General features: G+C 42.0%; 1 protein-coding gene across 1 annotated transcript in view; it reads right to left on the reverse strand.

Annotated features, from left to right (window-relative positions):
• The window catches only part of Esyt2 (extended synaptotagmin-like protein 2), an 81,020-nt gene that overhangs the window by 11,195 nt on the left and 47,797 nt on the right, over window positions 1-22,028 (reverse strand). The window contains exons 8-16 of the mRNA XM_013509669.1: window positions 21,890-22,010; window positions 19,279-19,455; window positions 18,032-18,114; window positions 16,739-16,787; window positions 15,472-15,561; window positions 14,600-14,695; window positions 12,567-12,668; window positions 5,859-5,933; window positions 4,845-4,931 (exon numbers count right to left, since the gene is read on the reverse strand). Coding sequence (XP_013365123.1) covers window positions 4,845-4,931; window positions 5,859-5,933; window positions 12,567-12,668; window positions 14,600-14,695; window positions 15,472-15,561; window positions 16,739-16,787; window positions 18,032-18,114; window positions 19,279-19,455; window positions 21,890-22,010 — 880 coding nt within the window. The remainder of the gene's footprint in view (window positions 1-4,844; window positions 4,932-5,858; window positions 5,934-12,566; window positions 12,669-14,599; window positions 14,696-15,471; window positions 15,562-16,738; window positions 16,788-18,031; window positions 18,115-19,278; window positions 19,456-21,889; window positions 22,011-22,028) is intronic.

Below are 22,028 nucleotides of genomic sequence, written 5' to 3' on the forward strand. Positions count from 1 at the left end.
TGTAACTCACTATTATTTGTCTATTTGTTTTCCTGAGAAACTATTTTGTAGACAATAATATGTAAAATGATAACCATTGATAATTTCCTACCATTTTGTCTGTAATTTGCTAAGTCCCCCCTATTATTATGTTATCCTTCTTTTATTCTTTAAAATAAATAAAAAAAAATTAAAAAACAAAACAGAACAAAAAACTATAATCATATAAGCAGTTTTAAATGAAACACCCATGATGGCATTCACAGAACCTCAAAAGTTCTTTTGGAAATTCAAGATCCAGTAAGTACAGATTATTTTAAGAATTTATGAAGAAGGGTCAGTATGGACTAATCAGTGAGATTCTGTCTCTAAATATGAACTAACCCGTGATGTTCACTCATATTCTCTCTTTTCCTCTATGAACTGTCTCAAAAAAAAAAAAAAAAGAAAAAGAAAAGAAAAATGAAAAGAATTTAAGAAGAAAAAATTAGCTAGGTAAAATAAAATGATCTTGTACAAAATAGGACATAAAAATGTAAAACAACAAGCTGGAATAAGGATACAAGGCACAGCTGTCAACAGCTGGACTATCCAGCTCTCATGGGCCTTGCTATTTACAACTGTTTAAAGATGTTTCGGATGCATAGGGCAAAAACATACTGAAAGGAAAAACAGACGAAGTCACAGACATGGCCACAGATTCAAGCTCCCAGCTTTCGATCCCTGATACAGCAGACAGTTGGGAAAACATGGAGGAGATGGAAGACCTGGGCAATACTGCCACCACTCATCATGCATGTGTCTGTCAGCAGGAGGCACTTTCTGGGTACATTCGGGCAGAAGAGGGTATAAGAGGGACAACACTAGGCCACAAAAGCAGTCTCAAATGAAAAGGGCTTTCAGTACATAGTGTTGTATGTACTGAATACTATGTACTGACACTAGAACCAGAGGCCTAAAACATTCCCATACACTGGGAAGGGAAATAATAGGTCTTTAACTTAATAACTCACGAATCAAGAAAAATCAAGAAATTATTGAGGAAATAATAATCAAAAGGAGCACAAACAAAACCACAAGAAGTCAAAATGTAGCTAAAGAAGACCTTAAAGAGAATTATATCTAGGTGGGTGTGGTGGCACACACCTAAATCCCAGGAGTGAGAGGTTGATGTAGGTGGATGGCTATGAGTTCAAGGCCAGCCTGGACTACACGGTGAAATCTTGTCTTTAAAAAAATCAATCAATCAATCAATCAATCAACTTCTTGCTAGACTGAGTGGGAAGGAAAAGAGAGAATACGAACGAACATCGCAGTGTGAGCAGGGAGAGCAAGCCTTCTCAGCAGCACCCCTCTGGTGCTTCAGGGTCATCCTACCAGAAAGTCAGCAACTTGTAGGAAATGAATGAATTCCTTGGATGGTGAAACAGCAAAACCCATTAGGCAGGAATAGAAAATCTATAGCTTTATATACATACTGATGGATGTGAAGCACCTTACGTAGAAAACTACAGGTTATCAAGTATCTAAGACAAAGTATTGTAAACAAGTCTTCCTGGAAATCCAAGAAGAGGCAATACTCAATTCACCATGCAAGCATTACCCCAATACGAAACTAGAAAAATACACATAAGAAAACAGAATTACAAGTCAGTTTTCTTCATAACTAAGAGCCAAAAAATGCTAACAAACTGGATATATATATAGGGCAGTATATCATAGCCAAGTAAGGCTTATCCCTGAATAAAGTTTGCTAGCAATGTTTTCAAATGCTAACTTGAAAAGCAAAAAGGTTTGTAAGGTTTATTTAACATTTGAGAACCAACAATGTATTTCATCATAGTTACAGACTTAAAACTAAATAAAGATCTGTATCACCTTTAGTGAAATTCAACATCCATTCATGATTACAAACAGGAAGGGTTATAAACTTTTCAACCAGACAGCAGGCACCTAGGCAGGGGCCACAGTCTTCTCACATCAGCCCTGCACCCTGTCAGGCTGAGCAGAGTGAACAGGCAAGAGAATTAAGCGCAGGCATCCAGATGGGAATGAAGATTCCCTAGCAGACAGCAGGACTGCTCCCATGGAAAGTCCTAAGACACTTACAAACAGCTACTACAACTAAGAAGCAAGTTTAGCATGGTTTTGAGACCATATCAACACATAAAAATCAACTTTTTCTATCCTAGTTAAAAGAAAAAAAGACAAAGATACCATTTCTAACACTGCTAAAAAGTATGAAACAGAGATAAGCAGACAGATGTGTGTGATCTATACTGTACACTAAAGACTATGGAACGCTGCGGAGAGAAACTGAGTATCTGTATGAGCAGAAGAATATAATGTTTCTATGCACTGAAAGATTCCACATTGCCGAGATGGCAATTCCACTCACTTCATCTAGTTTTTGTTTTTTGTTTTTTGTTTTTTTTACTTCATCTAGTTTTAATGAGGTTTTTATCAAAATTTTAGCAGATTTTATGCAGAAACTGACACTCTGATACTAAAACTCCTATGGAAATGGAGTCTTAGAAGAACAAAGACAACTATGGAAAATAACAAAGTTCCAGCTACTCAAGAGACTGGGGAAGGAAGGTTGTAAGGCTGGGAGTGTAGCTTAGCGCTAGAGCATATGCCTAGCACAAGTGAGGCCCTGGGTACCCAGCACCGCAAGGACATAAACACGAAAACAAAGCCTGAGGCTTGCATCATCTGAGTCTAGGATCTGTGCACGAAGCACCACTGACGGAGAGCTTGGCACTGACAAGAGGTGCAGGACCACGAGGCAGAGGTGCTCTAGAAGCAGGCCCTCACCTGGGGCCCTGTGTCCCATGGTTGCTGAGCACATTAAACAGGCACAGAATCAGCTCTTCAGCAAACACTGCTGAACCCCGAGATAGCTATCTATCCAAGAAAAAAAGGAAAGAACCATGACCCTTCACTTATCCTATAAAGGAAAACTCACTGGACATAGACCTAAGTGTAAGTTAGAAATATCACCTCTAAAAGACAGAGAGGACAATGGCTTAAGAACCAATGGTCTGGCAAGTATTTCATGAACAGGACACAAAGAGGACAAACTGAAAAGAAAAGGGTGATAAGCTGAACTGCATCAAACTTTAAATCTCTGCTTCTCCAAAGACATTCTGTTGCTGTTGCTGTTTCTCTCGTTTCTGTGATGCTCGGGACGGAGCCCAGCTACAGTCCCCAGCCCTTTTGTTTTGAGACAGGGAGCCCAGGCTGGTCTTGAACTTGGGATCCTCCTGTCCCAGCCTCCTGAGTAGTTGGGATGACAGATGTGTGGGTCCATGCTTGGCTTCTAAAACATTTGTAAGACGGAAAATCAAGCCACAGACTGATATAAGTGTAGAAAATATATCCAAAAACTACTTGTCTCTAGTATGCATTAATGTGTATTAAACACTATATGTATTAATTACTACATGTATTAATTACTAAATAATTTAGTATTAAGAAGATAAACAACCTAATTCCCCAAAATAGGCAAGGCGACTGAAGCTATTTCTCTATAGTGGAGGACAGATGGCGAATAAACAGCTGCAAAGCTGCCCAACAACATGAGACATCACAGTGAGACCAGGAGATGCTGCCGTCACCCTCACCAATGAGGACGTGTGCCAAGTGGACGCAGTGGATAGCACAGCATTTACGTGTGCTGCGTTTCTCTCCTGTGGATGCACACCACCGAGGAAGTGTAATTTATAAAGTATGCACAGTGAGAGATAAAACAAACAACAGAACAACTTTTAACAATATGGTGTAATAAAAGCAGTATGAATATGGTCTCTCATGTGCTTTCAAAAATTAGTCTCAGTGTGCCAGGTGTGGTGGCACATGTCTACAATCCCAGCACTCAGGAGGCTGAGGAGGAAGATTAAAGTGTAAGGCCAGCCTGAACCACGCAGAAAGACCCCGCTTCTCTCTCTGTCATCCCCACCCCTGTGCCTTGCCGTACGGGACCCCATCTTCTTGTCATGATGTGGCCCACAGTTCAGACTGGGGCTGACCATGGGTAACAGAGGCTGCAGGGGTGACAGCATGGATTGGGGCTGCTGCACCTCCCACCCACTAACTGGAATGTTGGCAAGCTGTGCAGAGAGCAATGCTGCCATGTATTGTGATGGAGTGTCCAGCCGTACCTCCACTTTGGGGACAACTGGTCAGTGTACAGAGAAGCTAAGCATGCACCTACCAATCTGCGCCTAGGCATGTGCCCAGCAAAAATGGAGGGACATGTCCACACAGACTGAATACTCAGGGCTGGGGATTTAGCTCAGCGGCACAGTGCCTGCCTGGCAAGCACGAGGTTGTGAGTTCCATTCCCGGTACCGGAAAGAAAAAAAAAAAAAAAAACCACCAAAAAAAGAAAAAATAAAAAACAGACAATACTCAGAACAGAATGATTTTGGATAGGTCTAGGCAAGAAGAATCCAACCTTTATCAAGCTTTTACTGACAGGTGGATAAGCCATCTGTGGCCTGTCCATCCCATGGAATATTACCCAGTAATAAAAAAGGACATGGTACTCATACCTACAACAACACAATAAGTATGTGAAACAGGGCACACAAAAAGAGAATAAGCTGTGTAATTCTACTTATATAAAATTCCAGGAAACAAGGACAGGGATTTGCAGTGGTGTATTTGGGAAGGGTGTATGGAGGGGCAAAGGATACAGAGGTGACTTTTTTGGAGATGGATATATTACCTTGATTGTGGTGGTGGGTCTATGGGTGAGTGTATGTAGGTCATAATCCATCAGGTTGTACACTTTAAATATGATAGTTTACTGTAGGACAATTATATTTCAACATACCACTAAAAAGATACAAACAACATACCTCGACCTCGAGATCCTGGCGCTTGGGGTTGTGAATGAAGAAGGTGAAATTTTCCTCCCACACCGGTTCACTGGTTTTATATCGAATCTGAAAGACAAATCCCAATACCAGCTCTGTGACATTTTCTATAGAAAAGGGCTACCAATGTTGCAGTTACTAATTTAAAGTGTTCAGAAGCATAGAATAACTTTAATTAAACTCTAAGACATACTCACTGAGTATGTGCCATTATATTAGTAAGTGTGGAAGGTATTCAAAAACATGGCGACGTGGTCCAAAGCTTCTAAGCGTGTCTGGAAAGTCAGCTGTCACAAAACCCCACCAGTGTAACGTGACAGAGACGTCACCTGCTCACTGGCCTCAGTGCGTGGGCCACCACCACACATGGCCTGTTTAAAGGGCTACCAATTAAACATGAGCAATGGCTTGTAACTGAGTCAATTCTGAAATGCTTTCTCTCGAATCAGGAAGGAAAAACATTACACACTACAGTAGCAACATCATCTGTGTGTGAGTACTGAGGACTGAACTGTATCCTTCCCAGGGAACTACATTCCCAGTGCTTTTAAGGAAGTTTTAATTTTGACACTGGGTCTCACTAAGGAGCTGAGCTGTCCAGGCTGGGCTCAAACTTGCAATCCTCCAGCCTCAGCCTCCTAAAATGCTGGGATTTCAAGCATGTGCCACCAAGTCTGGCTCCTTAATTTTTGAAGCTAGCTACATCTGTTGAATTTTGTGCACTATTAGTTATCTTCCAATATTTATGCAGTGCCCAAGAGAAACTTGGGGATTTATCTACCCATGAAATCAAGGAAAAGCATATTTGCATGTTATTTTTCACTGATAGAAAATAAACAATGTATCAACAACTTAAATGGCCAGTTATCTATGAAATGACTGCTTCAAGGGAAAAAAAGTAAAAACATAAAAAGCAAAGATCTTGTTGCCTAATCCACCACACAACCTATGTGCAGACAATCTCACAAAACCAGTTAAACATCAGCATTACCTTACCTTACTCTCCTGAGCCTGGTGACCAACTGACATTTGGACAAGAGGATTTGGGTTGCTGTTTATTCTCTTCCCTGACTATTCAAAAACAAACAAAAAAGATAAAATAAGAATAGGTACATTTTGGAAACACATCTTACTAAAAATGACACTCTGGGCTGATATTAAGACTCACTTCTATTTACCTCTGATACTTCAGATACAGAGAATGAGCATCTGGGAACAATTTAACTGGAAAGTAATTGCTAAGCACACTTGGACCCACAACTCTTTCTACTATGAAACATATTAAGCAAACTTCTATTTGCCTACAATTTGTTTTTCTGGTTCTTTTTTTTTTTTTTTTTTTTTTGAGAGAAGGCCTTGCTATGCAGTTCATGCTGGCCTTGAACTCACTATGTAGTCCAGGTTGGCCTTGAATTTGCAGTGACCCTCCTGGCTCAGCCTCCCAAATGCTGGGATTACAGGCCCGCGTTATCATATCCAGCACTTTTTTGGTGTTTTTGAAGATGGGGTCTTATTGTTGCGCAGGGTGGCCTCTCAGCCTCCCAAGTAGGCAGAACTACAGGCATGTTACCACTGTGCTAAGCTACATGTTTTGTTTTTCAGTGCTTGGGATTGAGCCAAAGGCTTGTGAACTGAGTTACACTGAGAGTGTAACTCAGCCCTTTTAAAATTTCTTTATTTTGAGTCAGAGCCTTGCTAGCTAAATTGGTAGGATGGGCTCAAATTTGCCATCCTCCTGCCTCAGCCTCCTAGAGTGCTAGGATTACAGGCATGCACCAGCATGCCCAGCTTGCATTCCATTTTTAAAAGTTATACTGTGTTGTTTTTAAGGAAGTTACTTTGGGAAAATGGAATGTTTCAAAATTCTTTAATGTTACTTATAGTTTTCAGAGTTTATTTACTAAAATAACAAAATGTACAAAGTGTAGTAAATGGAAACCAAAAAACACGGGAAAAGACAAAGGTAAAAGAACAGTAATTCAGAATACTTCTCAAGCTGGAGTAATAAAACACTATAAAGTTTCTGATGAATGGTTTGCATTTTTAATCTAGCACTCTCCTTTCAAACATAAGCAGCTATCAGACATCAGATCTTGCTTAACAGCTGCTAAATAATTTTGACTAGAAGAATAGACTTCTGTTTGGAATTGCATTAAATTAAGCCAATAAAAAGGAAAATTTCAGAATAGGAATAAATAGCAAGAAGCATTCTTTAGCACAAATAGCTGATAGAAGAAAACATAATAAAACACAACAGATATGTGACATGAGGTTTATTTACAACTTAGCCCCACAAGAAGGTGTATTAAAAATCTGTTAGTGGAAATTAATTAGAAAATCACAGATTTTTTTTTTTTTTAGTTAAGTAATTTTAGAGTCAATCCTCAACACTGCAGCAATGACAGAAATAGGTGTCAAAATCATATGACTATTGGAAAAATATTACTAGCCCAAACCTACTGTGATAATCTATTTCTGGTTCATCTTTTTTGATGTGAATGAATTCTGCAAAATGAAATAAATACTGTTAAAGAATACCCAAGGCCATAGACGACTGTGGCAAAAAACACTAATGTTCTCCCTTGAATTCATTTTCTCTCTCTTCCTTTGATGCTGGAATCCCCAAGGTGTAGCTGAGCGTAAGTCCTCTGTGAATGAAGTTTCCCTACTACCACAATCCCCCTGTAGTCAGCACAGAGTAACTAATTCTGGCCTCGAAGGAGGGCTCCTGCTCCTGTCCAAGGTGGGAGTGACACAGACAGTACTGCAGAGCCAACAGCCATGGCCACCTGTCTTGCTTCAGCCACTGTAACTGTAAATATACATCTGGTTTTGGGCATTCTGCAGTAGTGAGTTCTCATTATTTTAACCGTTTTATTGTGCTTGTATTTTTCCTTTATGTATATATATGTACATGACAAGGTAAAAAAAAAAATCTATGTTCATCTTAACTCTAAAATTTTTCTCAGTAAATATTAAGTAAACAGTATCAAAATTTAACTGGCGTTTTATAATCTTTCTCGCTTTCCTTTTTTTCCCCTTTGTGGTACCAGGGACTGGAATCCAGGGCTTTTGCCCTGAGCTACATCTTCAGCCTGCCCTGCCCCCCAGCACCTACTTTTAATTTTTTATTTTGAGGTAGTGCCTCATTATGTCACTAAATTGCTCTGGATGGCCTTGAACTTGTGATCCTCCTGTCTCAGATTCCCAACATGTTGGGACTACAGGCATGCGCCACCATATCTGGCTTTACAGTCTGTCTTAGTGGTACAGAAAATAATGGTCTATCTTAAAACGGCTGACTTATAGGTTACATGAAGGCAGGTTAAATCACCAAATTTCCTACCACGACATAAGGTTCAAAATGCATCTGCACAAGTCAAAGGCACAAATTACAGTGAAAACAGAAACTTTTAAGTCAGGTCGTCTTGAATTTAAGTCTCAGCTCTTTACCTCTCCATAACGGGGACCTCCATGTTTTGTCATCTGCACTTGCATTTGCATGTCTGTAAAAGGGGCACAATGTAATTTCCAGAATCTCAGTGTCAGGCTTCAATGAACCAGTGTAGTGATGTGACAATTATTTTCCTGCCTAAAGCACTTTTATTTTAATTTGCTCAGTAATCCCATAGAAAAGATAGGATTTCCACTCTATAAAAAAGAACAGACTAAGTTAAGCGTTCAAAGGAGCATTCAGCTGAGTGGTCTGACTGCAGAGCCTTCCTTCCTGACGCTGCTCTGCACTGGCAGCTGTCAGAGCGTGAAGGTTGGTGAGGGCTGAGCGCTAGTAAAATCCTCTGGCTTGGGCAGCGCAGGTACGGGCTTTGTGCCTGCTGACAAGCGCTCACAGGCATGGCCGCAGACTGGACAACAGTCAGGGCAGACACAGCACAGGAGGAAGCCGTCCTTCCCCAGCTTCCTTCATTGTTCTAGGGGATACTAGTTAAAAACATTCCTGTTTGTTTCGCTGGGAATTTTCTTAACAGAATTACATTTAAAATCCCTTCCCCCAAATATTTAACCCTAAAATGTTCAGAGAAATTAGAGAAAAAATTATAACAAGACCTTATAAGTCATAGAAAACTCTTGACAATTTAACCAGAGAATGCCCACTAATGCTATGTTTTAGGAAGTGGAGCTGAGTTTTCAATATACCTCATTTAATCAGATTTAAAGTTCTGGAATGATCCATCACCCGAACCGGAAGCGCCAAAGCTGTGAGGCTGACTCAGAGAGGCCGCTACTAGACATATTGGAAGAGGTGATTTCTTACATGCGTATTCACAACTTAGAAGATGTAACTCTAAATCACAGATCACCATTGCACAAATTCAAATCCAAATAAAATGCAGACATTTAAACTGAGGCCAAGAGGATTTATCAACTTTACAAGATTTACCTTTAGAGTTGATGTACAGTCTACCAATTGGATAAACAAGTAGGATGTCTCCCACCAAACAGTTACTGTGTCAGGTGGGAGGGGCCTGCCACGGGTGTGAGGTTAGACACCATCTCTTGCAATACGTCTCGACTGACACTGCGACCTTGAGGGAGCACTGCGTTTACCTTTAACGCTCTCTGAACCGCAGCCTTCTTCAGGACACCGGGGTTAAAGTCTAACGGGTTACTCTTTCGGGTCAGAAGACAATGAATACACCAAGGGTTAAAGAACATGCAGTGAGGAGTTTATGTAAGGTTAATGACATGAAAACTCGTAGGAACAACCCCAAAATTAAAATTTCTAAGAATTACACAAGCAACCATTAAACTCTTCTTTATGCTCAAGATCTTATCTTAGAGCAAAACTTTAATCTAGAAACATCAAAGCACACTTCCTTATGCTCAATAACCCTCTTCTCCCCGCCACCCTTAACCTTTGGGAGCTGAAAAATGCAGAAGTGACACTTTAGGAAAGGGCTCTATTTATTTATTATCTTTTGCTGAATAATCCTCCAAAGCAGTACCACACCTGGAGGTCTTACATGCTGCACACCTCTGGCCCAGGAGCCGTTGCCCTCAAGGGTCAGGCATCACAGCGGCCTCTTCCTGAAGTTCACCCTGGGCAGGTACAGCTGAGCCAAATGTGCTTGTTATTCTAACATGCATCAAACACAGCCAAACAAGGAGGGCAGTATAGTGCAGGGACAGGTGTGTGTAGGGAGCCATGTGAGGCCAGAGAGCTGCACAGCCTGGGATGAGAGAGACCTGGATCCTGAAATGCTTCGGGCTCATGTCCAGGCGAGACACTCAGAAGGCAGGCACCCTGCACCCTGGCCTCTGCCTTCAATGGGGCAGCAACAGCATCTGCTCTTTTTTGTTTACATGACAGCCAAAGGAACTTGCACAAAGCACCCTCATCCTGAAGGGTCTGCACAGTAGTATCTATCACACAGCTGCATTTTTATCTCTAAGGTAGGTACTACAAATACCTCTCCTCACAGATGAATTCCACATATAGCATTAGGAACCTGTGAACTTGGTAAGGCGACAGCTCTGCTATTCACTGACCCTGCGGCTGACTCTCTAATCCCAGCCACTGTGTGCTCTGTGTTGTTCTCATCTCACGGTCTGGATGATTCAGTGAGGTGCATGTGTAGGGACTTCGGAGCCCTGCCTGGAAAGTGCTTTGTCAACATGCGTTACTACGCAAGTCCAAGGTTCTAATACTACCATCACAGCCAGAGAACATCTCCACTGTTCATGTCTAAGGTCAAGTATAGACTTGATCAAAAGAGGGATGAGGGCAAAGATCTAAGCATCCACATTCTAAAGAAGTCATTTCTAAGTACAGGAGAAAGTCCTGCTGTTTTGCTTTTTCACTTGGAGATCTGCGTGGAGAAACTGACGGTGTCTATGCAGGTGGAAAGCAGACAGTCCCGGGCAGGCAGCCACCTAGAACTTCACTGGTGCATCCACGCCTTCACCTGCCAGGGAGGGCTGAGAAGACGGATCTGACTTCACATTGGGAACTGGTAGGTGACAAGGAAGTGCCTGTGTCTATTTCGCAGAACACTTTTGTGGTTCACACATTTCAGTCATAAAGTGCAGTGTGATTTTTGACAATGCAGGAGGAAAGTTAGTTTTGAGAACCTAACAATATCATACGCAACATACATCAAAGTAATTTGAAAATCTGACACAAGGTCAGAACTATTTCTTTTTCCCAAAGGAAGCAGCTGTAGAATGGAGAATGTGATTTAGAAGAGCTACTAGGGAGAGACTAACAGAATTTACACAGCAGAGCTATCTTGTCAATTATACTAGTTTATGATGACATTTTCCATTAAGATCACTAGAAGTAGAAAATCGTTCTCTTAAAAAACGTTAGGATATGTTGTATTACACACTACTGCCTTCCTTAAACAAGTGCAAGGACACAGAATCTGGGAGGCCTGGTTCCCACTCACTAGCTGTGTGACTGACAATTCAACTACCCTCCTGGGTCTTGATCCTCCTCATCTCTAAAATGCAGCAAAGCACCTATTCCATTCCCTTTTTAAAGAAATATTATATAAATAGACTGAGAATGCTTGTAGAAAGCCTCTAGAAATAGAAATGAAAACTCCAAAATTGCTGAGTGTGGTGGCACACACCTATAATCCCAGCACTTGGGAGGTCAAGGCAGTTGGAATGCTGCAAGTTCAAAGCCAGCCTGGGCTACATAGTGAGTTCAAGGCCAGCCTGCACTATACAGTGAGACCCTGCCTCAAAAAACAAAAACAAACAAACTAAAAAAACAAAAACAAAAAAAGGAAGAGGGGAAGAAAAGCCCAAAACTGCAGAGCACCATCACTGGTACATTCAAGGGGCAAGGGACTTCGAGAATCTTAGCAGTTACTGAATTAAATCTGAAGAGCAACTTTCTAGACTAATGAGTAAGTCTAGGGTTCCTAGAACGCCACAGCGAGTGAGACTAGTCACCCACCGAGAATGCCCAGCATAGGTCCAGGAGTTAAGATCCTAGACATGGCCATGGGGAACAAAACATGTTCCTCATGAAATCAGAATCAAAAGTGCTCACGATCTACTCCAGGAAGTGAAGTTTACTGAAGCAAGCTGGATCACAAATGCAGGGTGGTTTCAGCTGCTCTCGGGTCCCAGATTAGGCCATCTTGGAGAAGGCAGGCTCTCACCAGGCTGGTGACTCCTGTCCTCCCATGACTGTGAGGACACTGGGTAGCACAGGCTCAAAGAAAGCGAGTGCGAACACTGCTATGCTTGGTCAGGAGGAAAATGTAGACTCAGGAAAGTTTTGTGAAAGCTAACAGAGCTGGGGATATAGCTCAGCGGCATAAGTGCTTGCTTGGCAAGCCTGAGGTCGTGAGTTTGATTCCCGGTACCAAAAAAAAAAAAAAAAAAAAAAGAAAGCTAACATGAAGATATTTACATCTCACGTTGAGATGAACTACAGGAAAATCAATGTTAACATTATGCTTTATTTTCTTCCTCAGAGGAATTTTACTTTTTTCCGGGCCTGCAGCAGCTGAGGAAACAAGTTAGTTCACCTCAGGTCAGATGCACTCGCCAATGTTAAAGCAGTGCTACAGTTTACAAAACCGGCACGGAGTGAACACGTGTAACTGAGCCCATGCAAGAAAAGGCGCACAGCATGCACACCATTCCACAGGGGCAGGCTGCACACAAGTTCCAGGCCACACTCTCGCAGTTTCCACCCAAGAAAAGAAGGAATGCTGGAGGACTCACAAATAGTGCTCTATAGACTGAGGTAGTATTTTCACAAAACACTAGTCCCGACGCTCGCCTCTCTTTTAAGTAGCCACACCCAAAGTTTCCCTCGTAGATACTCTTAAAAGTGGACATGGGAGGAGAAAGCAAAGAATGGTGGGTTGTGGTCAATGCGCACGCACCAAAGCACAGGAAATCGGGTGCAGAGTCAAAGGATCCTGGCGCAGGGCTGACAGGGACTGAGACACCCATCAGGGCAGCGGCTCTGCCGGACCCTTTGCCTCTGACGGCCACAGCACACTTCATGCACAAAGTGCCCTTATGACAGAGGGTCAGTACATTCACTGTGCTTCTTATTGCTACGTGGGGTCCCTCAACTTTCAGTTCAGTATAAGATATTGCCACCTCTTGTCCTGCAAGTTTACCAACTTTATTCTCTATATCCTAAAACAGACAATAAATTCACCCCCATCAGGCACTATAAAACATCATAGTATTACATTTTGAAACAAATATTACTATGATCAAAAACAGAAACTCCTACTATACAAGAAATTCTGTAGAAAGGTTCAATAATTAGTTAACTTTTCCCAATTTGAAATTACAGCAGATAAAGAATTTAGATTAAAAGACAGGCCAAAGGTTAAGGTAAACTCTTTAAGAGAAATATAAGAATTTAAGAAGTTAAAATAAGTCAAGAAGCCTTTATTGAAGGAAAGAATACAATTATAGGCAATTACATAAACAAAAAGTTTAATTATATCCTCCCAGTATGAAAAAAAAAAGATCAGTCATATTTTAATTAGATTTAAGTAAAATTTATTGATGCACAAAGTACGGTTATTTCATTCTGGAGCAAAACTCAAATAAGTCAATAATTTTCAAAACTTAAAAAGGTGCCAAATGAAACAATTTCGTGACTCATAAAGAAATGATTTATCCATGGTAAGCAGAACTATAATGTATGAAATAATTATCATTCAAGACTAATATGCAGCACTGAAAAAGGCAAAGTGAGTCATAGCTTTCTTGTTTGGAGACATTATTCACTCACAAATGCACTTACGTGAATTGACATGCACACTGAAGAAGAATTATGCAATGATCATCTTCAGGACAGAACCCGGTACTGGTAGCAGTATTGTTTATATATATATAATTTTTTGTTTTTGCGGAGAGGGTCTCACTAGGCTAGTTCAGGATGGCCTTGAACTCACTATGTGACCCAAGACGGCCTTGAACTCACAGCAATCCTCCTGTCTCAGCCCCTCTAGTACTGGGATATAGGCATGCACCACCATGCCTGTCTTAGTAGCAGTACTCTTTCTTTCAACAAAAGTGGCCATTAACACAGTGAAATAAAGAATCATTACTCGATGAACAAGAAAATGAGCATTCAAAAAATTATCAAACAGTGTAACATAGTGATGACAACATTGCCATACAGAGGGGGTTTAAAGTACCACAGTAGAAGATCACACCATGCTGGCATGATAAAAACAACAGATTTTCCTTCTCAAAGGTTGTAGCTATTACCTACAAAACTGTACTTTATAATTCTCTTCCTAAGAGCAAAACAATCTTGATGCAAGCAAACAAACAAAAGCATACACTTTTAGGCTGAAAAATGTCATTTTGTTTGACACTGGATTACTTATCTACTGTCTTTTTGTTCTGCTAGAACACTCTGACACCTGAAGGCCTGGCATACTTGTTCAGTGGCACCTGACACCACAGGGATTGCCAGACACAGCAGCTCATGCAGCAACCAGCCACCTCCTAGCTACAGTTTGTAATCAGAACTGCTTCACTTTATTCTCATTCCAAGTAGAGAAAATTGCCATCTTTAGGCAACTAAATTTTAATAACAAGATAAACATCATACACAAAGCAAGTGCTGACTTGTATCTTTCTGCTGCTGCGCTTGCACCCAAAGTGCAGTGTAAACACGGCAGACAAGACCCATCTAGATGACTCACGGAGACTGAACAGAGCAGTGGTTACCAAACCAGGTCTCTGCCAGGGAAATGACCTCGCATTGTGTTACCTACCGGAAGATTCCTTGCTGAATCCAAGTACAAGATCAGCAGTGCAGAAGAAAGACCATCATTGGCTTGATCTTTGTCAGCTCTGATGTCCATCAGCACCTAAGGAAGGAAAAAGCCTTAGTGGGCATGTGTCCATGTGATGGTACACTGTTTTTGTCTGACTCCATTATTTCCACTATGTTCAAGGAACAAGTAAGTTAATGAATGAATCGTCCAACTCACAAAAAAGACTAAAACTGAAACAGTAAATGTGTTTTAGGGGCTGGGGATTTAGCTCAGTGGCACAGCGCCTGCCTGGCAAGCGCAAGGTGGTGAGTTCGATTCCTGGTACGGGGGAAAAAAAAAACAAACAAAAAATACATGTCTTTTAGATGACAGGAGTACTACAAATCAGTGAAAGGGAGCACTCAGGTGACTTATGGCTCTTCAAATCCCATACTGAACAAGCATAAAATCTGAAGATCTAATAAAACTGGTATAATGACTTCTATATTTCATTTTTTAAAAAATTCCATTATGATACCTAGGGATAGTGGTGTACACCTGTAATTACAGCGTTCTGGGAGGCTGAGGTAATTGGATCACAAGTTTGAGACCAGCCTAGGCAACTCAGTGAGACCTTGTCTCAAAATAAAATATCAAAACTAAAAGGGCTGGGGATATAGCTCAATATGGAGGATCTAGATGCAATCTCCAGCATGGGGTGCAGGGGGGATGGACATAACCTATTATTTTTAATTTATCCAGATATGACACTAAGTGACTTACAGTACAGTAATAAAAATTAAAGGTATAATTTTAAAAAATCAAGTAGCAACACAATGCAAGATCCCTGTGGTCAGGAGGGTTGGTCTCTGTAAGCAGACACTGCGCACCTTGTCTAGGTGTGAGGCATCCGGCAGCAGGGAGAGCCACTCTAGCTTCAGATGCAGCTTTCCTCTGGGAACCTCATCCAGGGTGAACCACTGAAGAGAAAGTGTAGAAACTCAGAAATTCTCCTAAATCAAAACTTCACATTAAGCCTCTTCTCTATAGACACTGTAAGTTCTCACTGACTGCAAGGCAGCGAGAAGTTCTCAGCACTGCCTAGAATGCACAAGCCACATGAGCTCTATACTCTGTATGCCTGTGAAATGTTGCGTCATGACAGGGAGGGCTGGCCAGAGAGCGCTCTTAGGCTCTGCATGCAGTGCACTGAGATGAACAAAGTCCTGGAGAAGTAGTGAGTGTAAACCTCGCCCTCTGAATACAGGATTCCAAGGTTCCAGTGCAGTCCAGCACTGGGAAAGCCTTCTGCAAAAGGATGCACATGGGACTTAGAGGCTGAGTTATGAAACACTGATCCCTACACACAATATCAGTACTGAACAAGTTTACACATTTGTTTCAGTCATCAGTATACGCCAGTTAGTAAAGTAACACAAGGTAGCTGCGGTTTGAAAAGCACAAAACAATAAAGGAGGTTCCCAAGCACCCAAACACTGGTGGAAAGGGAAAGACCATGAGCCAGGCTTTATCTAGTCTGCCCAATGTTGTGCCCAGTGCCTGGCACCCAGCAGATGCACAAGAAACCCTTGTCACATGGGTGCCGAGCACAGAGCACACAGCTCTGGCAGCAGCAGCGTCCTCCGTGACTAGGCTAGTTAGGCTTCCCTTTCTTAAATCTTACCTGTCTTTTAGAAGCCTTTGTAAATTTTGCTTTTTGTTTTACTCTGATAGCAATATCCCTCAATGGGGGGATTTCTTCTTGTATAAATCCCCACAGTATTTACAGACACCTTTTAGAATCTGACTGCACTATGCCATCTCTGCTATGAACTCCAGCTGCCATGGAAACTGCCCTGAGTGGGCCCCTCACAGCCTGTATGTACCTCCTTCCTGTAGGGGGCACACAGTCTGCAGTAACATCCTTCTCATGACCAGAATTGCTCGCATAGAGTAGCAAGGACTCCTAAATTTCTCTTTACTCTATTATTAAAGGCCTATACTCTTCTTAATATTTGTGAAGAAAATGCTGTCCTTATAGTACTAGCTAGGACCCCTGCACTGGGTGGGTGGGTGGCAGTAGTAATTGTCAACTCCTTTGGTGGCACAGTAGGCACTCAGACAATGTTTGTTAAATAAATCAAACTCAGAACTTACTTCATCTAAAAGGCGCTCCTTTTCAACCTCGGTGAGATCAATCATAAGACTACAGGAATAACACAGAAAGTTCAGAACACACTCACTTCTTACAACTGAAAAAAAAAGTACTCTAGAAAGCAACAAAATGCTACATAATTTATAAGAAAATAGGATGTTTTCCCTAAAGGTCCCTCCAGCTGAGGTGCAAGTGTCAGGAGAAGCAGAAACAAGAGCAGGGCTGGGTTTCTGTGATATCAGAATACCCACTTTGGCCCAGCTGAAGTCAGAGCTATAATAAATGAGTCTTCTTCACAGTGAATTTCACACCAGAAATGTTTAAAAATATTTCAGCCCTTATCTTCCACATTCTCCTCGGTATTGCCACTCACCACTGTGGACTCAAGTTACCACATCTGAATCAGGACTCTGATCCCCTCTGCAGCCTTGCTCAAGCGTCACACTGGAATGTCCAAGAGAAACTGCCTGCTCCAGTTCTGAACAATCCCACTCTAAGTCAGAGGATGGCACCGGCTCCACTATGATAGGTCATACCTGTGTTTTTCTTCAGCGTATCCTGCACTCTGCCCAGCTACCTGGATCTTGTTGGCTCACAGGTTATCAGGCCCCAGCTGGCCTGCAGCCTGCAAGCCACCTGCTGGTTATGTTACAATGCATGTTGATCTGCCCTCACCCTGTTCAAACTGCTCCTAGTGGTGCTGCTGCATTTACACAGTCATGGACTTTGCAGTTAAAACACGTAACGTTACTCTGGATGAGGCACAAACCTCTGCAAAGTCATGCTTTCTTATGTTCTTTTTACCACAGTAAATTCAGTTAAATAATAAAGATTAGGTTGAGGTGTACTTTTCAAAGCTCATTTTCACCAGCTGTATTAGTTGTCTAACTGATGTAAACAAATCCATGTTTATTTTCCCAATGTGCACGATGTAAATGACTATATCCCAACAAACTGAAAAAGCTTTAAAACTTTTACAATCTAGAAGGGTGTGTCTGTGAACTCCCTGCACCAGGGGTAGGCCCTGCACACAGCAACTGCACGGCTGAGCGGGACTGACTGTAATGACTTAATGTGAAGCCCCTGCGTAGGGGGAAGCTGGAAACTTGTCTTTTCTTTAGTATGATGTTTTAGCAATAAAAATGTCTTAAGAATCCAAGTGAAACGAATGTTATATCCAAGAGCTGTTTTAAAATGTACACACATAAGTAAACACATTTTTAAACTTGTATTTGCTAGTGTGACCAACAGCAAAGTGCTCCTGTGCTTTCCCAGCGCACGAGGGTGCTTTTCACCTTCCTAAGAAGTCGTCTTTGTCTGGATCTTCATCAAAAAGCTCAATTTCCAACTCTTGTCCAGGGTGCTCATAGACTAAAGCCTGGAAAAAAAATCAGAGATAAACAGTTACTATATTTTTACTGATACAATCATCTATTAAGTATAATGTTACAGCAAACATATGTACTTCTTTCATATGTATTTTTCCCTAGTAATAAACAATTTAAAACCACTTAAAATTTTTATTGTCAAATTACACTCAATAACTGGCTACTTGAAATACCTGCCATATAGGAACCAGGCATCTGAATTACATCTCAATGGGTCAAGGACAATCCCGTCCAAACCAGGCCAGAGACATTACCCACAGCCTGAACAAGAACGGAAGATAGGAGCTGAGGGGCCATGCAGTGCACTACTGTTCTGCAGGACAATCGTGTCTTGTAAAAGCCCGTGCCTTGGAAAAAGGAACCTTTTGACACTGTTGGTAGGAATATAAACTGCAATAACCACTACAGAATTCAGTGTGAAGATTCCTTTAAAGACTACAATTAGAAATTTTATTTGACCCAGCTATTCCCCTTCTGGGTATCTTCTCAAATCGTCTTCTCAAAATAATTAGGCATGTGTTGGGTACACGTACAGACTCCCCACAAGCAATGTAAACATTATGTAATACAAACATATACTAAAGTAAAGAAAGCGATCTAAAAAAAAGAAAAAAGCCCATGCATTTTGATCCAGTGATTTCATGCTGAGGAGCTATGTATAGGGAAAACTGGCCAGGTGAAGAGAAACACATTTGTATCACTCCTGCACGGCACTGCGCATGCTGCACTGAGTAGCGGGCCTCCCCAGCAGGTCTCTTCAGTAGGGAGGTCATCACACATCCCGCGGGTCTCCGCTCACTGACGTGTACGGATGCACAGTAAATGTAAAGTGCACAAAGGAGTGCAGTCTCAGTTCTGCATGTGTCTCTGGGTTAACGACCACACAGAACACTTCATAATTAGCAAAAGAAAGGCTATTCATGTTATGAAACATATTTTCCTAACTATTCATCTTGACTGCCATGTGTAACTAAGGTTTATAAATCTCATGTGTTCATATGACAATGTTATATGGTAGAGAGAGAAGGCACAGTTATCTTTTAAAAGATGAAAATTAAAGGAAAGAAGATTTAAATGATGGCCTAAATCCACAGCACTCCTGTGGCACAGGCCTGGAACCAGATGCTGACATTGCCACTCAGTGACCCACCTACCTCATACACTTCGTTCCACTTGGGACTGAGGTTCTCTTTGATGACCTTACTTTGGAAGATTTGGTTGCCCACACGGATAATTCCATAGGGGTCTGACTTTCCCTTGACCAGGCCCTTGAGGTAAGTATCTTTACCCTGAAGATCCTGAGCTTCAATGAAATGTATCCTCAGAACACCCTGAAAGAAGGGCAAATATTTAGACCATTCAAAGGCTCGTTTATGGAAGACGGGAGATGGCTGTTACCCAACCCTGTCCTAAGAACTGGGGTGTTAAGGAAATAAAACAAAGACCTTCCTCCTAAGCAGCATGTGTCCCAGCAGGGACAGTAACAGTGTGACAGGTCAGGAGACAAGTGCTAAGGAACGCCCACAGCATCTGTGTGATGCTGGCCAGACAGGAGGACAGACACCTCAGCAGAGACACAGGCAGCCACGGAGATGCCCAGGGAGCCCACAGCAGGGGACAGGCAAGGAACGAGCCATGTGATACCGCCAGAGCCCGTGACACGTGGAACACTGGGCACAGAGGCCCTAGCGTGGCAGTGCGCTCAGCTCCAGGAAGCCGATGACACAGTCTGTGTGTCTGTCCAAACAGTCCCACAGTCTGGTCCTCACCAGTGGTAACTCACTTGATGTGACATGTGATCCCTGCTGCTAAGTGCCTGACATGCAGTTACTGCACAGGGCACTGATTTTTGGAACACTTCTATGACATAGTGTTTTACAGAAGAAAAAACTGAGGCATGTATTACTCATCAATTTAAACACAGTCCTTTTTCTCAAAAGAAAATTCACTTCTACTTCTCTCAAAGCAAACAAAGGTGGTAGAGTTTAGGAGGGTAACATTCTACCCCCTCAAACTTAAAAAATTAGCACAGGAAGACAAGCATCCCTATAGGTAAATATACTTAAACATTAAAACTGAGTATACTGGATCACACTTGTAATCTCAGCAACATGGGACTCTGGGACAGGAGGATTACAAATTTGAGGCGATCCCGGGCAATGTCTTGAGAACTTGTCTCGAAATTATTTGTAGAGTGTGTGTGTGTGTGTGTGTGTGTGTGTGTGTGTGTGAGAGAGAGAGAGAGAGAGAGAGAGAGAGAGAGAGAGAGAGACAGAGAGACACACACACACACACAGAGAGAGAGAGAGAGACAGAGAGAGACAGAGAGACAGAGAGACAGAGAGAGACAGAGACACCTGGGGATACTGCTCCATGGTAGAATGGTTACCTAGCATGCATAAAGCCACAGATCCAATCCCTAGCACCACAAAAATAAATAAGGCCATGTCTGTTATCCTAGGACTTAAGGAAGCTGGCTGATGCAGGAGGATCTCAAATTTGAGCCCAGCCAAGCAACCTAGCAACTCAGCAAAACCTTGTCTGGGAAAACAAGTTTTTAAAAGGGCTGGGGATATAACTCAATGTGAAGAGCCTAGGTTCAGTTCTCAGTACTAAATTAAAAAAAGTGTTCTTGTTTATATTTTTGTGTTAAGTAAAGCTTAGATATCTGGCTGTCTCTTTCAACAACATGGGCTTTTAAATCCCCAGAGTTACAGGTGGCTGAAGCCAGTGCTCACTGTACTCAGGACACAAAAGGCCCTCCTGACAAACAGGTATGAAGATTCCTACCGTGAGAGTAGCCCTGCATCCTCAGGATGAGACTCCTGAGTTAAGGAAAAAAGACATACTCTTCTAAAAGGCAGTATCATATCAAATTTGTCTAATGCCAACAATAATTAATTTGGGCATCAAATTAACTAGATGTGTTATTCTTTAAAAAATGTGAAGATGTAGCTTATGTGTGTTTGTTGATTTGTGTACTGAGACTTAATTTAATCATAAAAAGTAAAAGGCTTCAGGGAAGAGCTATCTCCACTCCAAGAAATAAAAATAAAGACAGCACACCTGCTGAAACAGCACCGACTTAGATCCCATTTCAGCATGCTTCCACAGTCCCTTGCTGGCAGCCAAGGTACAGACAGACTCACAGATGCAGGACCCAGTGGTGACACCCACCTGCACCAGGCCCCACTGTGGCCAGAGGCAGCTCCTCCCGGTGGCAAGCCCTTACAGGCTGGGCACCCAGGGAGGGACTCCAACATCTGCAAACTTACAGATGCGGAAGCTGAGGCCCAGTTTTATGAGTGCCTGCTCTGTCACTTTCCTTGTTAAATGACTCCAGAGGTGACCACATTCCAGAGTCTGAGAGAGACTTACATAAATTATCCTATCAAAATTCTCATCATGTCAGCAGTCTTACCTGGCTTCTTGCTAAGAGTGGCCACATTTTAATAACGACACAAGCAGTAAGTACCTTCTGAAATGAACGAGGCTGTCTGCTCACAGACACCATTACAACCTGAAACAGCATTTGCACAATCAGAGCTACCAAAACCTAGAGGAACACGGCTGAGGCTCTCTAACACCCTGTGCAGCAGAGGCATGAGCACACCTCTGGAGCAGGGCAGCAGGATGGTCACTACTGCACTGAGATGCTGTCAGGAGAAACACAAGCTGTTACAGTACCCTGCAGAATGACCACGGAGTTGAAACATACATATTCAGTATGCTTTCCAGTATCAGTAGACGCTACAGCACACTTACCTTTGGTATAGGAAACCGCAACTGAGCTATTTGAACTTCACTGACGAGAGGAACAGTGATTCGATTGGGAAGCACCAGATAGTTTGATATTATATCCAAAATGATAGTATCAGACAAGCCACTGTTAGTTGGGAAGTGA

The sequence above is a fragment of the Chinchilla lanigera genome, unplaced genomic scaffold (assembly GCF_000276665.1).
Source record: "Chinchilla lanigera isolate Chin_1 unplaced genomic scaffold, ChiLan1.0 scaffold00178, whole genome shotgun sequence".
Classification (NCBI taxonomy): domain Eukaryota; kingdom Metazoa; phylum Chordata; class Mammalia; order Rodentia; family Chinchillidae; genus Chinchilla; species Chinchilla lanigera.